Source organism: Anas platyrhynchos, chromosome 7 (assembly GCF_047663525.1).
Source record: "Anas platyrhynchos isolate ZD024472 breed Pekin duck chromosome 7, IASCAAS_PekinDuck_T2T, whole genome shotgun sequence".
In the NCBI taxonomy this organism is placed as follows: domain Eukaryota; kingdom Metazoa; phylum Chordata; class Aves; order Anseriformes; family Anatidae; genus Anas; species Anas platyrhynchos.
In genome coordinates, this window is record NC_092593.1 from 16,114,827 (window position 1) to 16,136,101 (window position 21,275).

At 38.4% G+C, this 21,275-nt stretch overlaps 1 protein-coding gene across 17 annotated transcripts in view; it reads left to right on the forward strand.

The window, feature by feature from the left end:
* Window positions 1-21,275, forward strand: part of KALRN (kalirin RhoGEF kinase) — a 496,146-nt gene that overhangs the window by 180,416 nt on the left and 294,455 nt on the right. For all 17 annotated transcript variants that reach the window (XM_072040793.1, XM_072040795.1, XM_072040794.1 and 14 more), the window contains one exon: window positions 17,687-17,879. In XM_072040793.1, the coding sequence (XP_071896894.1) occupies window positions 17,687-17,879 (193 nt within the window). The remainder of the gene's footprint in view (window positions 1-17,686; window positions 17,880-21,275) is intronic.

Here is a 21,275-nt window from a genome sequence, read left to right on the forward strand (position 1 = left end):
TCCATGCTAGTGCTGATTTAAGGCTGGTGCCTGCTCCTCATGGGCTTTTTAGCCACCAGACCTGTGGTTCCACAGTACTCAGAGAGGTGCGGGCAGCAGCGACCTGGAGACTTCCAAGAAGAGGGCAGCTTTGCACTAATGTGAGCAGTAATTCAGAGGAGCTAAAATTAGCAGACAGAGACCTTTTGTGGGAGCTACATGCTGGCAGCAGAGCCGGTACTGGTTTGCTTCCCTGCGGTTCCCTGGTGAAGCTGTCAGCAGCCATCAGCAGAATATGCAGCAGTTCAGCCAATCCTAACTTTTCTTGTTGGTGATCTCTTTCCTACAGCTTTTACAGAGACTAAAATGGTTTTGTCTCATTCCTGCATGGGTGCTTGTGTTCCTCATCAGTAACTTCAGTACGTGCTACTTCCTTTTCGCTCTCAGAAACTATTATAGTTTGGAAGCGTTTTATGCCACCCTCTTCATGGATGTCTCTAGGAGCAGGAAAACTGCTGCAGTGCTTTGTAGTTTGCTTTGTAACAGGAATATTGTCAAAGGTGTTTTAATATAAATGGAAAGCTCTTGTAAAGTCCCATGGGGAAGGAATGAGACCTTTACTGCATCCCAGTATGGAGCAAATAATGGGAGATGGAGAAGCAGAGTCAGATCAGTAAAGACTGCTTGGTCCTTGGCCTCATGGGATGGACAGAGGTGTTTGGGATGCTGCTTCAAAGCCTGGATTCCCCAATGCACAACTTGAGGAGGACTGGAGATGCACTTTCAGGAATGTATTTTTAGCCTTGTCTCCAAACGATACAAAGCTTATGCAAACATGCTGTCTGTCAGTCAGTGTTTAAACCAAATCTGTCAGAGAAGAGTCTCAAGAATACTAAACTCCTACAAGTCTAATGAAATTAGACAGCTCTGTCAAGGAGAGGAGACCTAATTAGTGTCCACAGAGAGGGAAAGGTGGGCACTAATTGGTACCTCACCCCTTCCTAGAAACTGAAGGCAGAGGGGATATCTTGGAGCACAAGAGCTCCAGAAGAGGCAAATGCATTATTAGACATTAGAGATTCTGTGCACAAACCACCACTGAGGATTCGGCAGTTCTAGTGCTCCTGAAAGTGCATGCTAGTTTATGGTCTTAGAAAATTGGATCATACTAAAATAGAACAACGACCAATTCATGGTAACATGTGGTATTGAGCAGGCTGATGCTCTTACAGCATGGAAAGTACGGGTTGGGACTTCGTCTCAGAGGTTGGGATGCTCAGTTCCCTGCTGTTTCCAAAGGGAATTGGTATCCAAGAGTTTGGTAGGCAGTTGTAAATCTCATCAATGGTTTCCTCTCGTTTTCCACAAGGTGCTTCTTTAATGTTTTCCTTGTGGATCCTGGCACTGCTCTGGAGTTCCCTTTAGATCCTGTAATGCTGTGTGCAGCAAAATGTAATTGTAACTATGTGGTGTGAGGCTGCCAGGCTACTTTGATTTTTTTTTTTAAAAAAAAGGGGGGGGGGGGGGGAGGGGCGGAGAGAGAGAGAAAGGGAAATACCTTAACTCAGAATAAAACTATAAATAAGAAAAATAATTCTAAAAAGTGCTGCCCCCTGCACCCCAAGAAGGTGGAAAAGTGTAATTCAAACCTGCTTTTGGCTCAGCAGATATTTTCTGGTCTGCAATATTTGCCATGGTGCACTTTTCTATTATGAAGAAGGGAGTACTGGTTTCCCTGCCTGTGTACACAGAGCTTTATTTTATGTTTAACTTTAAAGAAAATCCGTAGTCTCTGGAGAATTTTCCAGTGATGTAATATTTTAGCAGGTTCCTTTGTAGTACTTTCTGCCAAAAAGTCAAACCTCCAGAACAGCTTTCCTTTGTTCTGCAGCTGCATTCAGAGAAGCCTCTTCCATTTCCTTGCTCTTCCCTGTACCCACCTACCCCTGCTGCAATGCAAGCAAGAGAAAATAGGATCCTTCTATAGGCTCTGTGTAATATTTAAAAGAGATGTCTTTGCTGAATGATCCTTCTGGTTAAAGTCATTGAATAGAGATCGAAGCGAAGCATTGGCTTTGTAGAATAAGTGCATCTCTCTGCAACAGCAGCAGCAGTTCATCATGAGCCAGATTTAGGCTGTTTTTATACATATTTTCTGTGCACTACTCAAGTGTGTATGTGATGTTGATGTGATGCAGCTCTCATCTATCACCCTGTTTCCCGTGGGAATAGGAGGAGAACTGACAATCTCGAATATCTATGCAGTGATACTACCACTTAGTCTTTTAATAAAATGTTGAGTTAAGCTTGATTTTTAATTCATTTATTTGAGCATCTGGCTGGCCAGATGCTTCTGCTATTGATGTTGTCATTGAGGATCGGATAAATATTACTTTGAAGCTCAGTTTGAAAGATCTACTCATTAAAATACTTGGCTGCTAAAATTCAACCTTTCTGCACTCCCCTGCCCCCCACCCTAAGTCAGGGTTGAAGACCCAAGCAGTTATTAAACATGCCCATTTGAGGGGTAAAAATAAAAAAAAAATGTCAGCATAGCATTAGTATGAAGACGGGTGGGATCCTTCGTAGAAACTTTATGGCATTTCAGAAATACACATTGGACTAAACTAATCCTGGAGCAATGCCACTGATTTCAATGCATTAAATTCAACCAATCAGCAGCAATCCCTACAGTGACATTGTAATGCATGTCTGTGTTTGGATGAACAATTCATAGGCAAGATCCATCAACAACCTCAATCTGGGATAACACATAGGGCTGTCATACTTTGGAACTCCAGTTGGTGATTTCAAATTATCTGCCCAGGTTACCATTCTGCTAAACAAGGTAATGGCTTTTGTGGTCCTGAGGGATGATGAGCGAAACAGTTTTGAAATACTTTGTCTCAGCTCAACAGTGAACGCTATATTCTGAAGTGCTGTTGCATGATATTAATTAAGTGTTCAAGGTCAGGTTGGATGGAGGAACCAAATCTAGTGGAAGACATCCCTGCCCACAGCAGGGGGTTGGAATGAGGTGACCTTTAAAGGTCTCTTCCAGTCCAAACTATTTCATGATTAAGCAGCTCAGCAGGAAACATCACTTTCCACTAGGAACAAAAGATTTTTTCCTTAGAGAACTCCAAGTGGGCTCACTGTGTTTCATCTACTGTGCACTTACACTTTGTACGTCATGTGGAAAAGGTATCTAGTATCTTACCATCAGTAGTAGTAGATGGAGACTTTTGTATTCCATATTTTCAAATGTTCATTAAACTATATTAACATGAGGTATAAATCTAAATTGATTCCCTACCATTTTTTCTTTATTTGCATGTGAATTTAATGCCAGTGAAAGATTAGTTTCAAGAAAAGTAGGCTTATGGTATCGATTAGTATTCTTTCTTGGCAAAGTACCAACTACATCCCTACCTAGGATGATTAAATAGGTCTCTTCTATCTCAATCTTCTGTGATTTGGCATGTGACAGCCTTAGAGACCAAAGTCCTCTGCTAATGTAGCAATGTCAATTTTCCCTTCCATTGTTTTTCTACTGTGTCAGTCCTAACTTGAGACCAAAATTGTATCCACTTTAGCAGCTCTGCTTAGACCACCACCTAGTAATGGTGTTTATTAGTAGTTCTGCTTATGTTATTTGTGCTCTTTGTAGATGGAAACCAAATGGGAATCTCAGGTGTAATTTAGGTCTCCCATTTAGGTCATATTTGTACTAATGTATGTGCCATCCTGGAACACCGGGGAAAATATGCAGTTTCCTGAATTTTAGTTCTGTTTTTCAACGTTGAGTTATCTTCACCCTTAGCTTAACTGCAAAACTTGAATTTAGTAGTCTATGCAGTAGGTACCTCACAAACTTTCAGGAAATTAAATTAGCTGATATTTTTATATTTTGAGGATAGAAAATCCTAAGCATTTTATCAAAGTTATGCTGCATGAGGCAAAAATACAGGTTCATTTAATAGTGCACACTGAATAGACCTCTTATTTCTGGGAAGCAGGCTCTTTAAAGTTGCAATTCCCATTACTGCCTTGGGAGCACTGTGTAAGAAATTGTCCATATGCTGTGTCATCTCCTGACCTTAGAAAACACACATGGTAAGAGGTCTTCATTATAAATGTACCATTTTGCCATTCAGCAAGTACAGAGAACAAGAAAGAACTAATTCCAAAACAAAATCTAAATGAAAAACAAGTACCTGATAAACTAACAGATCTTAAGCATAGGAAGAACGGCTGGAAATGCTGCCTGCTAATAATCTGTCAGTCTAAGTAGTGATCAAATAGGCAATATGTACTTTTTCTTGAAAACCTCTTTTTAACTCCATTGTCAAGATAGAATTGACCTCTTCCAACTGTGATTAATCACATCCAGTTTTGTGGTTATGTCCTCTTACTTCTCTGTTCTCCCATTTTTACAACATTTGTAATTCAGTTCAGAAACTGCATCTGGAGAAGCAAACATCTCTAGGATAACAGATTAGTTTAAATTTTGCTTCCCATTGGAGATTTGTGGGAAGGAGCTGCAGTTCTAACATCTAATTAAAAAGCAGCTACATAGGAAAGTAGCAGACAATCTTACCCATAGGAAGAGCGTCCGGAAGCTCTGCTTTGTTAATGAACTTTCAAACTAGGAATAAAATACACAGGCAGTATGTGCTGTTTCTGTAGGGTTGCCGTCTTCTCACAGCAGAGCCCATCCACTACATCATGTCACATTTACCAGGCTTACTGGAAAACTCAGTTTCCCCTTAAGTTCCAGAACAGCCTCCCCAGCAATTTTGCAGTGTCAGATGCTGTAATATGGTAGGTGACAAGAAAATAGGATCAGATAGGATCAGATAAAAACTTTTCCTGGGATTTTCATTTAGGAATAAATACTGTAGGAAACTTAATCTGTGTGGTTTTATGGACTGTTAAATTGCATCTGTGGTATATTAGCATTGGTAGCACTTTTCTAAAGACTTGTTGGGTACTACCAGTTATAAAAATAAGGCACACATTTTCATTAGGTAAGATCAACTCAACACCTTTGAGAAACAGGCTACTTGTGGATCTACTTGCTCAAATTTTGACACCAGGTTTAGAAATATTTTGTTAGTGAAGATGATGCTAATTGTTCTCGTGTTAAATATTTTCTACATTCCCACTGGCACCAGCAAAATTTAAGCAGAGATACTTAAGTAAGGTACAGAAAATGGAGTTGTATAAATCATATAAATGCATCAGATACACTACCAGTACAAAGTTGCCTTGATTTTCATTTTTGAACTTTTAAAATTAGTGACAAGTCAGTGTTTCCAGAAGCTGAAGTCCATCTTGCTAATACTGTGCTTGCTTTTCCCACTTACAGGCAATTGACTTATAATTGTATTTACAAAGGAAAACGCATTTTTTGTCTTTTTTTAGGAGGACACACATGTACAAAAGAACTTTAACTGTGTTCACGCTGCTTTGAAAAGATGCCAAATATCAGATGTGTAATTAGGGATTCTGTTAAATGTCTAATTCCTGCACCTGTGAACATTTTTTTGGCACAATACTCCTTGCTTTTCTTCTCCTGTTTCTCTTGTTCTTGGCCAAGAATTAAGTTCCTTTTCAAAGAAAATTGTCAAAGATCTTCTGGGGTGTATTTTGTTCTTTGTCTAAATCCAATATAAAAATGCAGTTTCCTCTGCTTTTGTTGTTGAGTGAAATGTTCTAAAGCATAATATTAGATCCTGTTTTTTTAACACCTAATTATAGAAATAACTCATACTCAAAAACTCATAGTAATGCTCTTCAAGATCCCTCAGAATGAAAGATGATACAACAGTTTATGACAGTGCTGTTCGTTCTTCCAATGCTAAAAGTAATGTATGGAGCACCTTCTGTTTCGCATCAGATAGATTCAAATGTTGGCCATGTTCTATCACAGCCATTGATAAACTATGTTAGTTAGATGGGGTAGAATAAAGAGCTAAGGTTCATTATCACCAGATGAAGCAATAGGACATTTTTGGTGGATCTTGTAGTTATAAAAATATATCAGGTCATTTTAATAGTGGATCTGGATTTATTTATCAAGCCATTAATTCTTCCAACCTTTGATAGATGCCTTCTGTGAAAATGGTAGGATTTCATCTGTTGGTTCTTCGGGCTACAGATGACTTCAACAGAGTCTGAATGTAACAAATGCACATCTGTTCTGCAAACAGACTCAGTCAAGAAATGTATCTCAAAACAATAGACTGTAGCAGATCTGTCTATGCAGCCATTCACCATGCATAAGACTTCTATAACTCTCTTACTTCAAAGAACATCTAATTACAAAACAAAGGCATTTGTGTGATGTAAATTATCAGGGACATAGGAGGGAAGTCATCAAGGTGGAAACGTGCATTCGCCATATTTACTGTTAATCACAAATAACTGGTGGATATCAATACTTTGTTAGGCTAACACATTAATTCAGTAAAATAAACTTGGAAATCGATTCAAGAGGTCAACCGAAGCAGGAAAAGGTCTGCCTGGCCTACAGGCTTCTACTTCACATGTCCTTTCCTAGTTCTTATTTAAGGATTGTGATGCTCCTCCAGCAAAGCAGTCAAGTGTGTGCGTAAGTCCATCTGTATCCAGCAAGTGTAAACATGTGCTTTACGCATCGTCTTAATTGCTTAATCAAGCTCTTTATATTGTGAGGAACAAGGATACAAGCAGGAACCAGATGGAAGATATTTTTATCAGACAGTCCATAGGATTAAAGAAGCATGGTCATTGAACATTGCTGTCCTTTAAAAACACAGTATCAGGATATGGTTGCATCCATACAGTGTCCCCACAACATGGTAATTCAGACAGCACTCACTGTCTTAAACTCAGAGTCAATCTTAGCTCCTTGTTTTCTGATATCTATAGCCTGTGTAAGCTTGTTCGACCGACGTAAGCACACATTGTCAGTGATTTTAAGAGAGATGACATCAAGAAGTGTTGTGTAACAGTTATTAAGAATCACAATTTTAATATTACAGAAAATGCAGGAATAGTCCATTCTTTTTAAAGTCATTAGTTTTGTGGGTGATTTTAAAAATTATATTGAAGTGCTCTGAATTGGTAGAGTGTCACTTTTTAAAGTCACCAATGCAGTATTCTTACTATTTTCAAGTGGTAGGAAAAAGTCTGAGTCTATTTGAGCTTTGTTTTGTATGCTGTTTTTAAAGCATGCCATAGCAACAGACATCTTTTAATCTGTTTTCCTTAGTTTTATATCATAAAGCTTTTTAAACCATATATTAAGCTAGTGCTCCTGTGGGTTCTATAACAAATCCAAAATAATTGTGGGTTTGCAATCTTTTCCACTTAGGCTTCTAATAAGAGTTGTCTGATTATGTTGTGATCAATGCTGTTACTCCACATGTTAAAAAAGATGCAAAATACTTGATTATAATTGTAATATTCTATAATTGGCCAGACACTTGCATGGTCCTAACAGACAGCCTGATTTTCCAGCACAGACATCAAAATGGGTAAAAGGTTATGTGAATAAATCAGGGCTTTGACTAGCTTTTTATTTTTTTTATTTTTTTTATTTTTTAGGTTAGGTGGCAAAATTAAGAGAAAGAAAATAGGGAAATAGTTAAGAATCCTGATATAAGGCAGTCAGAACTGGCTTTTTACTTAACACCCCAATAAGATGGAGAGTACAAGTTCACCATTCTTCTAGGCTCATTGTTTCTTTCCACTGGCTGCAGACTCAGCAAGACAAATGTGCATTAGTTTATATTGTCAAGGCTATCTTTGCAAGCAGATGGGCTGGAAATCTAATTAAAAAAATCCAAAAGCTTTGATTCTGTCAAAAATAGCAAAATCTGTGGGACGACCCTAAATCCTCTGAATTAAATGGATGTTCTATGCCAATGTAGTTCTATTGTCCCACTTTATAAATAAAATATGAAGGGCTCTAATTTCACATAGACCCATAAGCGTGCTCATTTATGAGTTTAATAAAGCATGTGTATTCAGTGCAATTAGATAAGCATATGTATAGAGCAATAAATGCTCCCTATATAAAATCAGCACACGTGTAACAGAGAATATTGCCCAGCATGGATAAATAAGCACATGCTTAGATTATTAATGCTCTATCTTAAGCTTCTGTGAATTAACCATGAAGCAGACATGACTATCTGCAATTTGTAATTCTCCCACAATTATTTATCACACCTGTGCCTGAAAATGTGGTAAATATAATGCATTCATTGGATAATTCATATGCCTCAATAAAGAAAAATACCGTTACACCCATTTTACAGGAAAAAAAAAATAAAATGGGGTAGAGTTGAGCTATAGCACCAACACAAGCAGGGGCCAATTAACCCAAAGCTAGGATCCTCTGACTCCCAGTCACCTATCCTGGACTGTGGTGCTTCAGCAAGGCTTAAAAATGAATCAATTGTGAAGTGATAATTGAAAGGAAGCTGCTTGCAGTTATTTGTGTTTTCTTAGTGTCAGGGAGCTGTACTAGGTAGGCTTTTCTTGTAATGGGTGGCTTGTCCAGTGTGAGCATTAGCTACAGGTTTGTGGTGCCGTTGTGAAATGTTTTCTGTTGTTTCTTGCCAATTGTTTGCCCAGAATTTGTGATGGTGGTAGTATTTCTTTCTACAGAAACCTTCCCCATTTATGCTCATTCCTACACAAGGCATTATGTTACATTAGTTTAACTCACAGGTAGGAAACTCATTAGTCTAGTGGAGGAGATGTGGCTGGTAGCATATCTTTGATGTGTCTCTTTCAGATCAAATGAGCCACTCAGTATTAGGACAAATGTCAGCAGGTGCAGTGCTCCATGAATCTACTCTATGATTTTTATTACCATGGCCTGGCTGATATCTGCAATAAATTTTATGAGTTTTTTGACTACCAGACTCCTGTCATTCCCACCCTGACATACATTAATTTGTCAATACAATTCTCAGGTCTGGCAGCAGGGAAGGCACTATATGGGGTATGCATTTCATTATATGAATAGGATGCTGCACATTCACATGTGGCATTTGTAGATGGATTTGCTTGTGACGTTTTATTGTGCTTTTGATAGAGAAGTGACACAGCTAATAGTGGAAAAGGAGCAGGCAGCTGAAATCAAGCAATTACTTGTCAGAGCATTTATCTGAACCTGCTTTAGTTGATGAAACAGTTATTCCAGGTTTTTCCAATTAGTGGTGACTGATGGGAAGAGGTACTGGTGGAGAACAGAAATGGTTAGCGGTTGTGGAGGAAACTTGGGATAATAAGGTGCATTTTCTTGGAGGACTGCATGGAGTAGCCTTAAAACTGTGTTGCTGTGATGCCAATCTGCAAGTTCCCATCAGGGTGAGAAAGTGCTCTATCATGATGGACTGTAAAATTGGGGGGAAAAAATATAGGCATCTGAGGAGCTCAACATCCTACAGGTGAGAGTATGTGAGGCTGCAGAAATGAAAGAAATACGTCATGTGCGCTTGGCAAGACAGGCAGAATGTTAGCTCAGAGATTCAGCTGAGTTTTGCAAAGCTATCAGAGCCATAATGCCAATTTTTGGCTCTGTTATTCAGTTGTTTGGTTCTTCTGTCCTTTCCAGAAGCTTTTTGGATCCAGCCTTCTCGTTCCTCCACTCCTTTTGAAATACTGAACTATCGACTCATTTGTGTTCAGTTTGCATCATTTTGGTCTACCACACACTTATGTCACCATGCGAATAATAAGTGACACCTTATGTCAAGTAGCTTCAATGTCAAGCCTTAGCCCCCCTTGCTAAGAGGAGTGAGAGAGCCTGGCCTTACTACGAGACAGATTCAGAAAAAATCAGAGCTAGATGGTTTGAAAGTGGATTGTAAATAACACATCAGTATCCACTGTCTCTTGAGGACTCAGTAAAATGGACTTTTTCTCCTCTAAATGTCATCATGGTAGTTATTTGAAAGAATGAGTGAAGTCTGCTGTGTAAAGAAATACACAAGATATGATTTTACAAGTGTGTCTTTAACACATAGGTTGATTCTGCAGCTTCAGAGCAAACCCTTCTGCACATAATACCCCAGGCACCCAATCTTCACCCAGTCTGGCACAGCAGGAAGTATCTATCTGATAAGTGAACTATTTGGGGATAAATCATTGTGACTACAAAGACTTGTTTTGTTTCTATATGGGTGGAGCTCAAAAAAATGTACCACTAGATTTATTAGTCATGGAAACTCCCCATTGTCCAACCTGGGGAAAATGGAGACATCAACTTTTAAACTATTTATTTCCCCAAAGAACTCAAATTCTCACTAAGTGTCCTAGCAAAACAGAGTCATTGCGGGGCCTGCAGACTGTTTCTGGGCTATAGCACTCCACCCCTCCTCCTAAGGGATGCACCTGAATTCAACATGTACCCTTAAACAAAATGAACGTGTGGATTCAAGCCAAAATCCAGTAACTCTCAAACAAGTAGCTCATCAATTCTGCTAGGCAACTTCCATGCTGAACTATGCACTGCAAATGGGCAGAAGCTAGGTTACTTATTAGTGGGAGAATCTGCTCTTTTGAAGTGCAGATTTTAAAAGAGAAAAAATCCAAAAACTTCAGAAACTCCTTACCAAAAAATACCTCTAAAATATTTTGTTGATCAACATGGTTTGTTTTGATAAAATTCAAAGTTGGTGCTATTTTTTCTCTTTATTTGATGTCTGTTTTAAAGCCACAGAACAAAATGAAAAATAAAGATATTTCACCTGAAGAGGCTCAGACAAAATATTTTGCTGTTATAAAACACTTTTTTCATTTTTTATTTCAGTATACACTTTCATGAGAACATGCACCCTTCATGAAACATCTTATTTTGGACCAAAGTGTATTTTTTCAGTTCTCCCTAGTTCTCCTTAGTTCCCTAGATCTTTTTTCAATTGCAGCTCTTCCGTATGTGGATGTACATTGCTCTCCTGTGCTGCCAGAAGCAGTATGTGATAACTGATGAGTGTGTACTGCAAGAAATGTCAATACTACTTAGAAACAGTAATTTTAGCATCTTTGAAGATTTTTTTTTCTTATTCTCACCTGTGAGCCCAATTGAGCCCTGGATCAAGTGTGTTATTATTGCCTAAACCTACATTAATCATTCCTTTTTTTTTTAAAAAAAAAAAAAAAAAAGTAAAGCATGAGCTAAACATGTTTGCAGGCTTATATTTATGCTATAAAAGGTCTTTCCACTGTGGGTAACTCTGCCTCCCACAATGTGTTTCAATGGAATGTGTGTATTTGCAATCTGGAGATTTTCCACTCTGGGGTAACAGTGTTTTACTACAATGACTAGAATTCCTGGAGCTGTTTGCCACTCTCCATTCACTCACTTTTTAAGTTGCTGATGTCTTGAACTGATAAATCAGGATCTTAGGTCTAAGATCCCTGAGCAGTCATTGCCCAGATGAAGTATCCTTTTCCTTATATTAAAATCTGGCAGTGTTGACTGTAGACTAAATATTATAGTGACTGCACATGAAATGGACTTCATGGTCTCCTTGCATGAACTAAGTACTTAAAATACAGGCATAACGTGTTTTGTTGTTGTTGTTTTTTAAATAAATCTCACTAGTTTGGCTGTGCTAAACACAATCACTTATTTACGTCTCACCTAGAATCCAGTAAATTTGAATCTCCGAACATATTCTCAAATAGCATGTGTTCAGCCAAACTTTTTCAAGAATGGTGTGTTTACATTTCAACACAACTCTAATATTTATTTTTTCCAGCAAATGTCAATAACATATCATTTTCATTTAGTAAATCATTTTTGTTTTGTTTCTGCTAAATCATCCCAAATACAAGAGTTTAAATGCTCAAGAGAGAGTTGAATGGTACTTACTGTTCAAATATTTCTTTGTTGTAGTAACAAATCTTTAAATGTAGCCCAGCTTCAACAAAAACAAAGCCTTGATTAATTTCATATTTATCTCAGCAGCTGTTTCAAGGAAGACCTGCCAGATATTGATCCAAATATAGTAGACATGAAGCAACAAAAGGGGAAGAGGGTAAATGAGTTTGTGTGAAGGCATCATTTACCAGCAGAAACTTAATAGGAATGTAAAAAACTATAATATTCATCCTCCGGCTTTGGCTTTAACAGCTGCAATCATGTATTCTTGGACACAGCTGTGTTTTATATATTTGCTATTTAAATAAAGACGGAAAGCTTCTCAAATAGTGTTTATTTGCTCAATTAAATAAGAGGATGAATGCCTGCAGAGATCTAATCTGTGTTATAATGGTGTAGATCAGGATTTTTACCTGGGTAGAAGACAACACAGTACAACGCTGCTGGATCCTGGCAGATTCTCCTGAGATACTAACTGTGACCAGCACCTCTCATAGTGACACTCAGGATCTCACACTGTCATGCTTACATGTTAGGAAAAGGTTTTCTTAGATCAAGCTGGTGTCTAAGTCTTTCCCAGCTTATATAATTTTATAGCAGAATCACTTTGACTCCAGAGCTATTCTCTTAGAAGGAAAATTTGAATACCAAAATGAGTTACTTGCTTGAGAATTGCAGGAGCACCCATTCTGGCACCAGTTAGCTTCTGCCAATTTTTTTTTTTCCTGCCTTTCTGTTCCCTCCTGTTGACATGTGGCCAAAACCGGGGGTTGAATGTGGACATTGTGCAGCCCACACATCTGCATTCTTATGCCATTTGCAATCACACCTCTGTCCCCTAAGAGCAGTGGCTGGAAAGCAGAGACAGGAGGTTTGTCTCTGACCAGACCTCACTGGCTCCAAGTCTTTTTACAAGATGTCATTGAAATTTCTCTACATTGCTGCTTTATGTCCAGCTCCAGCCAGTGTGAAACTGACTTGGGTTTCTTTCTTTCTCTTTCTAAAAAAGGAAAGTGAGAATGAATATTTCCTTTTCAGTGCTGCAAGAGAAGAAACAAAATTAGGTCACAGTAAGGAACAAAGGATTAATTGGAAATGGAGGTTGGATGACTGTTTCTCCTCTAATTACAAAAAAAAAAAAAAAAAAAAAGTGAAATGAAGCAAAAAAAAAAAAAAGAGGGAAAATTTAGGCTGAATCCTGTCTGTCTATGGTCTTTTAGGTAGCTGAAATTCTCTGCTGGGAGAATTCCATGAATTGTTTTTCCAGAGTAATGGCATTCTCGGGATGTGCATCATTTACCTTCCCCCACTGGTCACTGGTACACCAGCACGTAAGGGAGATGTGAGGATCAGCAGGCAGAGGTGTCCTGAGATCTCTGAGAAGACAGACTGCCCCAAAGCCAAGCAGCCATGTGCACTGGGGGACGTGGGTGGCAACTCTTGACGGTGTGAGTTCAGAATCACACCTGGTAATTGAAATAATGAGCAAGGTACAATTTGCTGAGAAGTTTTAAATGACAAGTATTTTAATAAATAATGCTGGTTTGAGAGTTCTTGATAAACAGGTTTATTAGAAAGGATTTTATCTTGTCCTCCAAATGTATTGGAAAGCGTATTATCACTCAGATAAATGCATTGGAAAGCATATTATCACTACAGATAGCTGTTTCTGTTGACAAGATGATCTTCAGGCTCAATCTGGTAATGAAGAACCAAACTATTAAAGCCAGTAAGTGACACTGATTATAAACCTCCCGATCTAGCTTCATTTTCAAGCTGCATTAACAAACCACAGACAAGATGAATAGAGTTACAGTAAATAAGAAATGTTAACACTTAAATTACTCAAGTGATCCTTGGCACATTTTGATATGGAAACTAGGCAGGAGAGTTAGTTTGGTCTCAGTATGAAATGAGGCCTTTGGGATAATGGTCTGTGCTTGGAGGCTTTCACATACTCATTTTTCTCCTCTTCCTCTCCCTTTTCCACCCTCAGCTTGTTGTTCAATTGGCTGATTACAACCACATTTGTCAAAGGAATGGCGATCGCAAAAATAATTAAGTTCCTGCAGATTTTGTGCTCACAAATTGATGCCTGTAGAGCTACTTGTTATGCCGAGAGCGTCTCCTGACAAGGTTACATTGACCTTCCTTGAAGGAGATCTTTCTCTCACTGTTAACAAATCATATGTTGAATGAGATGCCATATATGTCAGATCTGTGCTTTTAGTGGTCCAACAGGCGTGCTAAATGTGCTGCTTTGTCATTAACTCGTGACTGCAAAATGGGCATGGAGATATTACATTATTTCAGCTAATCAAGTGCTGAAGCTTCTAAATGCCAGAAGCTTTGGCCAAATTGTAAGATGAAAAATATATATAATCAATGATAGGTATTTCAAAAATTAATCAGAAAGCATGAAGTGCTTAAACTTGCTTCGTACCCAGCAAGCAACCTCTTGCCAAAGAAAATATAATTTAGAATGTGCCTGAATTAAAGAGGAAATCTGAGAAAATAACCTTGTGAAAGTAACCTAGAAACCAAAATAAGGGAGTTATTTTGACAAAATTAGCATATCTGCTTTTGAGTTTCTATTTTATTCTTTAAAACAAACAAACAAACATATCCTAAGTATTGTTTTCACAAATATTCTAGGATGTTTTTATTAAATTTCTAAGCTGGTCTCTATCTTTGCTAAAAACCGTATAGCAACTGAAATGACATATCAACTACCAAATATTTTGTGCTCACCATTGCAAATCTAGTCCAGATGAGCACAGTCAAAAGGCTGATGGATTGTCCAAATACCTTGATCTGAGTGTTTTCTCCAGTTTCTGGTCAAATATCAATACCGGAAAAAATTAAGCACTACAATCAACATTAATTGCTATCCTAAAATGATTACTTGTGCATAATAGATTGCTGTAGCCTCCTGAGAGTCAGGGATAAGGCATGTCTTGCTCAGACAGTGTGAAGGAAGCTTGATTGCTACTGATGCTTTTTCCGATCAATTGCTAAACTGGGGAGGGTTTGAGTTGTTGCTTTTAAACAATAAATTTAATAAGCATGGCTAGACTATTCAAAAGGAACCTAGGGTCATTTCCTCTACATATTGAGGTAACTGATGAAAAATGACTGACTGTCAAGGATGACAAATGTTCACAGATTGCTCTGAGTCGCCAGAATTTTTGTGTACTTCATTACGTCTACAAATGAGGCCACTTCTTTTAGGACCTTATCAATGGCTGTATTTGGATATTGCAACTTAAATTTTGGTCTTTTCAATTATTTTTTAAACTGCATTGCCTATGGTGTTTCCCCACATTTATATAAGCATTTTTTGCATTTATGTAAGCACTTTTGCATACACATTCAGTTGTGTTTTTACGGACATATTTCATAAAATTATTTAGATTTGCATATATAGTTTCCTGAAAAGTAATTTTTTTTTTTTGAATTGATTCTAGACAGCTGAAGACTGTGTAGGTACCTGGAGATATCCACCAAGGCAAGGTCCTTACACAAACACAGCATAGTAGATGGTTTCTGCCCTGAAGAGCTTACAATCTAAATAAATATTTTTCTTATCTCTCTCCTCTTTGTCTGGCTACTCTCTGTGCTGAGAGTCTTAAGAAAAATCAGTCCTTCAAAAAATCAGTTCAGTATAACAGGGATCGGTAACTTGGCAGAAGTTACGGAAGACCCCATAAAGCTTTGCAAGAAAAAACAACACAAACCCCCTATTCAGCCCTTTCTGATTTGATTCTTTGTCTCAGCTCTAGTTCCAAAGGGCAAGAGGCAGTAGCAACACCAACAAAGCTTCTTTGACAGTCTTTTTTTGGCATTGGTTATAGAAGGATCAGATGTCTGACCTTTCAGCACTAGGTAAAAGGAGAATAAAAAGATCTATATTCCTGATGGTGCTAGGAAGTGCCTGGTCTGCCTAGTTTTTCTTTATACAGACTGTTGTAAGCAGCATGCTCTGAGTGTGCCAATAACATTAAGGCAGAGGACCAAGCTCATTGGCTTTGACTGCTTCTTCCTGGCACTAAGTGGAGACTGTTCAAGTTAGGGACCTCCTTTAACGTGGCATTGTACCCTTTGCCATGGAGCAGTCTGTCTGTGCACAAACTTTTTTAGATCTTGGTAAGGTCACCAAGGACTTTCATTTTTAAGTTAGGTGTGTTAATCCAGTGTGTTTCCTATGAAAAAATATCCCATCTTCGATTTATAGAGCTTTACAGAGTTTTTTTCAGTGAGACATGTGGGACTTGGATCTTACCAGCAGAGAGTGCTTTAAGGATGCAGAGAGGTAGAATATAGTGAAAATCATCCTCTGGGTGTGCACTGAGAGTGTTCATGTGGAGGCTAAACAATCTTGCAGTTTCTGCATCATAACCATGCTTAATAATATGTGTCAAGCGTATTTTTAATTCATTCTAACAATATCAACACTTGCTATTTTGAAATATCTTACATATGCCTTTATGTCTACAGTATTGATGCTGTTTATAATGATGGCCAGTTTGCAGAAAGGCCACGGGTGCTATATTCATATATTAGAGAGGATTTCTTATTCTGTACCTCACTGTTGCACAAATTATGTTCATGTTATTTCACATATCTCTTCTTACACCACTGTTCTTTCAGTTAATATCTTCCTTTCTTTTTTCTACACTCCCTTTCTTCTAGCAGCTTCTCCTTCTGGCTGTGACCTCTATTCCATCTTAAAAAAAAAAAATTACATTGACAATTAGGCCATTCTGCCATTTTTAGTGCCTTGGCAATGAATTTTAGTAATTACCATGCCAATAATATTACTGGGGGTGGGGAATTCACATTTTATGCAAGTGCTTGAGACCCACACGAGACACCAAAGCTCTCCAAGTTCAATGCTGTGCACGGCAGTCAGAGAAGCAGGCGCTTCCCAATTCTAATCCATGGTTTGGACACTGCAGATGGAGGATGACACTTTTGAACCATATCCATTTTCCTAAGAAAGCAGTACTATGACACTGGAAAAGCTATTCTGAAAGCTATCCATATTTGAGTTGAATCAACATGTCCTTTCATCCTTTCTCCTCTCCTGTGAGTAAAAATGAAAGGCACATTTGCAAGCTAATGCTGTGGTACTCTTGGTCCACATGCATCACTCAGGAGCAGGCCAGATAACCATCTTTAACATTTGAGAAGGGAAAAGAGAAGGCTGGAGGAAAGGTATGACTTCAGACCTTAAAAGACCTGCAACATTTGGAAGATCAATCAGGACAGAAAAGAGATGCAGTTTTAACAGTGCACATGCAAAATCACACAGACCTTCCTTTCATGGAACGACTGCTAGGTGCTTTTATGGAAATTGCAATTTTTTTTTAAGTTCTTAAAGAGGCGTTTAAACATTAAGACACACAAATTTACAGATGGTCAGCAATGTTAAGACACAGGAACCTGCTTATTGGCTTTGGTTGTGGACTGAATTCCATAGGTTGGAAGCAGAATCTGTTGTGTACATTTACAGCTACCATATAGATACATTTTGTTCTGGCTTTGATGGTAAGTGTGTATGTTTTCAGTGAAAATTTGGACTGTGCATATTTGGGAAATAAAAGATTAAACTGTAATATATATACCTGACTTCATGTAAATTAGATTATTGCAAAACTCTTAAAATTCATATAGCCTTTATGCTTTACTCTTTAGCCTTTAATTTTCAGTGTATCATTTCTTGCTTTGCTCTCCAGCACTGAATGCTATCAACAAAAGTTAAGTCTCAGTGTGACTGCACACAATATTAATTATCTTGACATGCTTTTATTCCTACAGTGAAGATGTCTGTAAACGAGGATTCACTGTTATCATCGATATGCGGGGATCAAAATGGGATTTGATCAAACCTCTCCTAAAGACCCTTCAAGAAGCCTTTCCTGCCGAGATTCACGTTGCCCTGATTATAAAACCTGATAATTTCTGGCAGAAGCAGAAAACGAACTTCGGCAGTTCCAAGTTCATCTTTGAGGTGAGAGCCACATGAGGGATGTATGGCAAAGCATTATCCCTGATAAGAAATGTTCTTCAGGGGAAAAAAATCTCAAACCTGGAAAGAAAAATATGACATTTAGATCTGCTTCCCAGAGGGGTTTATGCCTGGCATCAGGTGGCCTTCTGAGCACAACTGTGGAATGGGACACACATTTCATCTCAGAGGTACACGTGTGGTTCACATTGGTGAGAGTTTTACTGTGGGTTTTATTTTTGGTGGTAGCATTCAACATTCCTTTGTTTCTTTTAGAACAAACAAGCAAACAAAAACCAACCATCAAATTAGTCAAAACGCTAAAGACAAAGTTCTCTAGCTGCTAATGTACTGGTTTGTTAGCTGACCTCTATCCAACTTCAGATAACGGCTCTTTTATTAAAAGACATTTATTCTATATATTCATCTATATATTGTCACCACTTTAATTTAATTGCAATTTACAATTCAGGGCTAACAATAACAATTCATGTTAATGATAAGGTGCCTCAAGCAGGTTCTCTGAGAGGTAACCAGTATATGAAACTGCATAATTAAAGGGAATTTTACTGACTTCGTCATCAGTGAAGACAAATCTCTTATGTTCTCTTAGTGCTTCTTAGCTTTCTGGGAATTTCAGCTTCTCACTCAAAGAGAAGCAAAGCTCAGGTGTGTGAAGTGCTCATATATCAATAATGCCCAGCCATGGATAAGTCACGTTGTGTATTTATTTATTTATTTATTTTTTAATTCACTGAGAAACAAATGTACAGTTGACTGTCTTACCAGTATATTAATTTCAGATATAGACTCTGAATTTGAAGCTCCGTAACTCAGAATAGAATTTGGATGTAGTTCTTAATCTTGATTGCAATGGAAGAGTATATTTAAGTACATACTTAAGATCTACTGAAGGTAATGTGGTATTTTCAGCCTTTGCCTAAGAGCACTGTTTAACTACACTGGGCAACTAGATTATCATGAAACATTAACAGGCTTTTACAGTATTACCACAATTCAAGTATTTGTAGATTTTACCCCCAATTCATGAAATCTTAATGAAAATGATTCAACTCAAATTTCGCTAAGTTTAAGTTTATCTTTGTTGGCTTCCTATGAGGAATCAGACAGGGAAAGGACTTCCACTTGCTATCCCCTATGAGCCTTTGAAAGCAAGGCTGCCTTCAGCAGAGGTATGTAGCACCTCCAGAGATTGCTCATGCTTACTGAAATCACTGCTCCTGGCAGAAGTGCCTGCCATTTCGGTGCAATGAGACTGGCAATGCTACCTGTGGGGAGTGACAGGGATCAGGGCAATGAGAAGGAGAGGGGAGATGCAGGGGCTACAAAGGACCATGGAACAGGAGGGAGCTCATGCAGAGACTCATAACAGAAGAGCTGCTGGGTGTGGGGAGGCTTCTGTTTCACATATATGGGGACACCAAGGGTCAGTCCCACAGCAGCCCAAAGAAAGACAACTTTCTTTGCATGTATACCCAACACTGAATTTCAATCCTTCAGTGCCTTAATAACCAAAACCTAGAGGTAAAGTAGCAGAGTTCAAATGCATATTTTTAGATCATTTGTTTGTTTTTAAAATGATTTAATTCTCTCTGAAGGCTTGACTTATATTATTTACTGTGTGGAGTTGGTGTGATGATGAAGAGTAAACTGTGGTCAAGCTGTTCTTCATAGTTACAGCTCCAAGTCTGTATTGTGTTAAAAGCTGTGGAGTCATTTGCTGTATATTCTGGCATGCAATAAGGATATTTTTAATTTTATGTGTGTGCATTTTAGCCTTGGTCTGTCTGCTGAGCTGTTCACATGCTTGTGATGGTGCACAACTTTTGGGGACCAGAGGAAGAGAAAGTCAGATCTCTGTTGGACGGTTTTATGATTTTAAAGAGATATTTTAAGCCATGGCCCACAGTACAGTAGATCCACTGCAATACAGCCTCCACAGTCCAGGAGCATCTGTTTTAAGGGGGTTTTGTGGTTGCTCTTGCTTAACAGTAGCCTCTGACTCTGGGGCAGCTCGTGCTTTACATAAGAGCTGTGATTATTAAATAAGCATCCCAGGCCACTATGAGTCACATTTATTTGATTTATGCGAGGCAGCACACATGCACCCTCTTTGCACTGAACCACCCTGGTGATTTCCCACAACTCAGATCAAACACTAGGTACTCAGCAGGAACACACTGCAGTGGAAGGCAATGAAAGTCTCTGTTGAATTACCCTATGCACAAACTTTAGTTACCAGTGTCAGTTTTAAGGCCAGATTCTCCTTCTGGGCTTAAAGGAAGCATTATGCATGTGCCAGGGCAGAGCATGGCCCTTGGTGGAGGCTAATCACTGGAACAGGCTCCCCAGGGAAGTGGTCACTGCACCGAGCCTGACTGAATTTAAGAAGAGATTGGACTGTGCACTTAGTCACATGGTCTGAACTTGGGTAGACCTGTGCGGTGTCAAGAGTTGGACTTGATGATCCTTAAGGGTCCCTTCCAACTTAGGATATTCTATGATTCTATGATTCTATGATTTTGTGTTGTGAGCTGCTGGCAGAAAGCTTCTGTTACAGTCTGGAGAGTGAAGCATGCCCTGCAGTTTGTCACACCCAGAAAAAAATGAGGAAAAAAAAAAAAAAAAGTTTGGTTGATGTATGCAGACTCCAAAACTTTCTGTCATTTTAAGGAATAGACCAGGCAGTTTACAGTATTAACTCAGAGGTGCATTCAAATTATTTTCTTTCTCCTGCCAAAAAGGTTTAAATAGTGGGCAGTGCTTTTTAAAGTGATTTTTAAAAGAAAGATGGGTGAAGCCTGATATATGCAGTTACTTTGTCTTACCACATACCTGTCAAACTAAGGTTGTTTTCATGAGAGTCTGAAGAAGTCCATAGAGAAACAAATCTGAATAAAGATGTTTGCTACAGAAGTCATCTAATGAAAAGCCTTTCTGATATATTCTCATGTCAAATTCTCAGTATGATAAGGGCAATGTTGCCTTAGTGAGAAGTACTGCAGGGGGAGTGCCCAGGTATTAAAGGAAGTCTTTTCTTGACAGCTAAATTCTAAATTTAATTATCTTGAAAGGGTTAGTGTTCAGAGATTTAGAAATTTGAAATCCCTCTCAAGCTGCATGCTTACCTTCCCATTGTTTGTCGGCTCTTTCCCCTTCCCCAGACCAAGGAACATTGCAAAAGGGCTTTAAAATAATCTTTCTGCTGAGCATATGTTCAATAGAAACCCCATTTTTTACATTTCAGAATGCCTGATGTCTTTAGCTGGATACAAATTGGAAGAAAAGCCTACTATTAACTTAAAACCAGTGGGCAGCCTGCTATTTTGGACATAGTTCAGGATAATGGACAGAACTTAAGTACTTTTCTTTATAGAT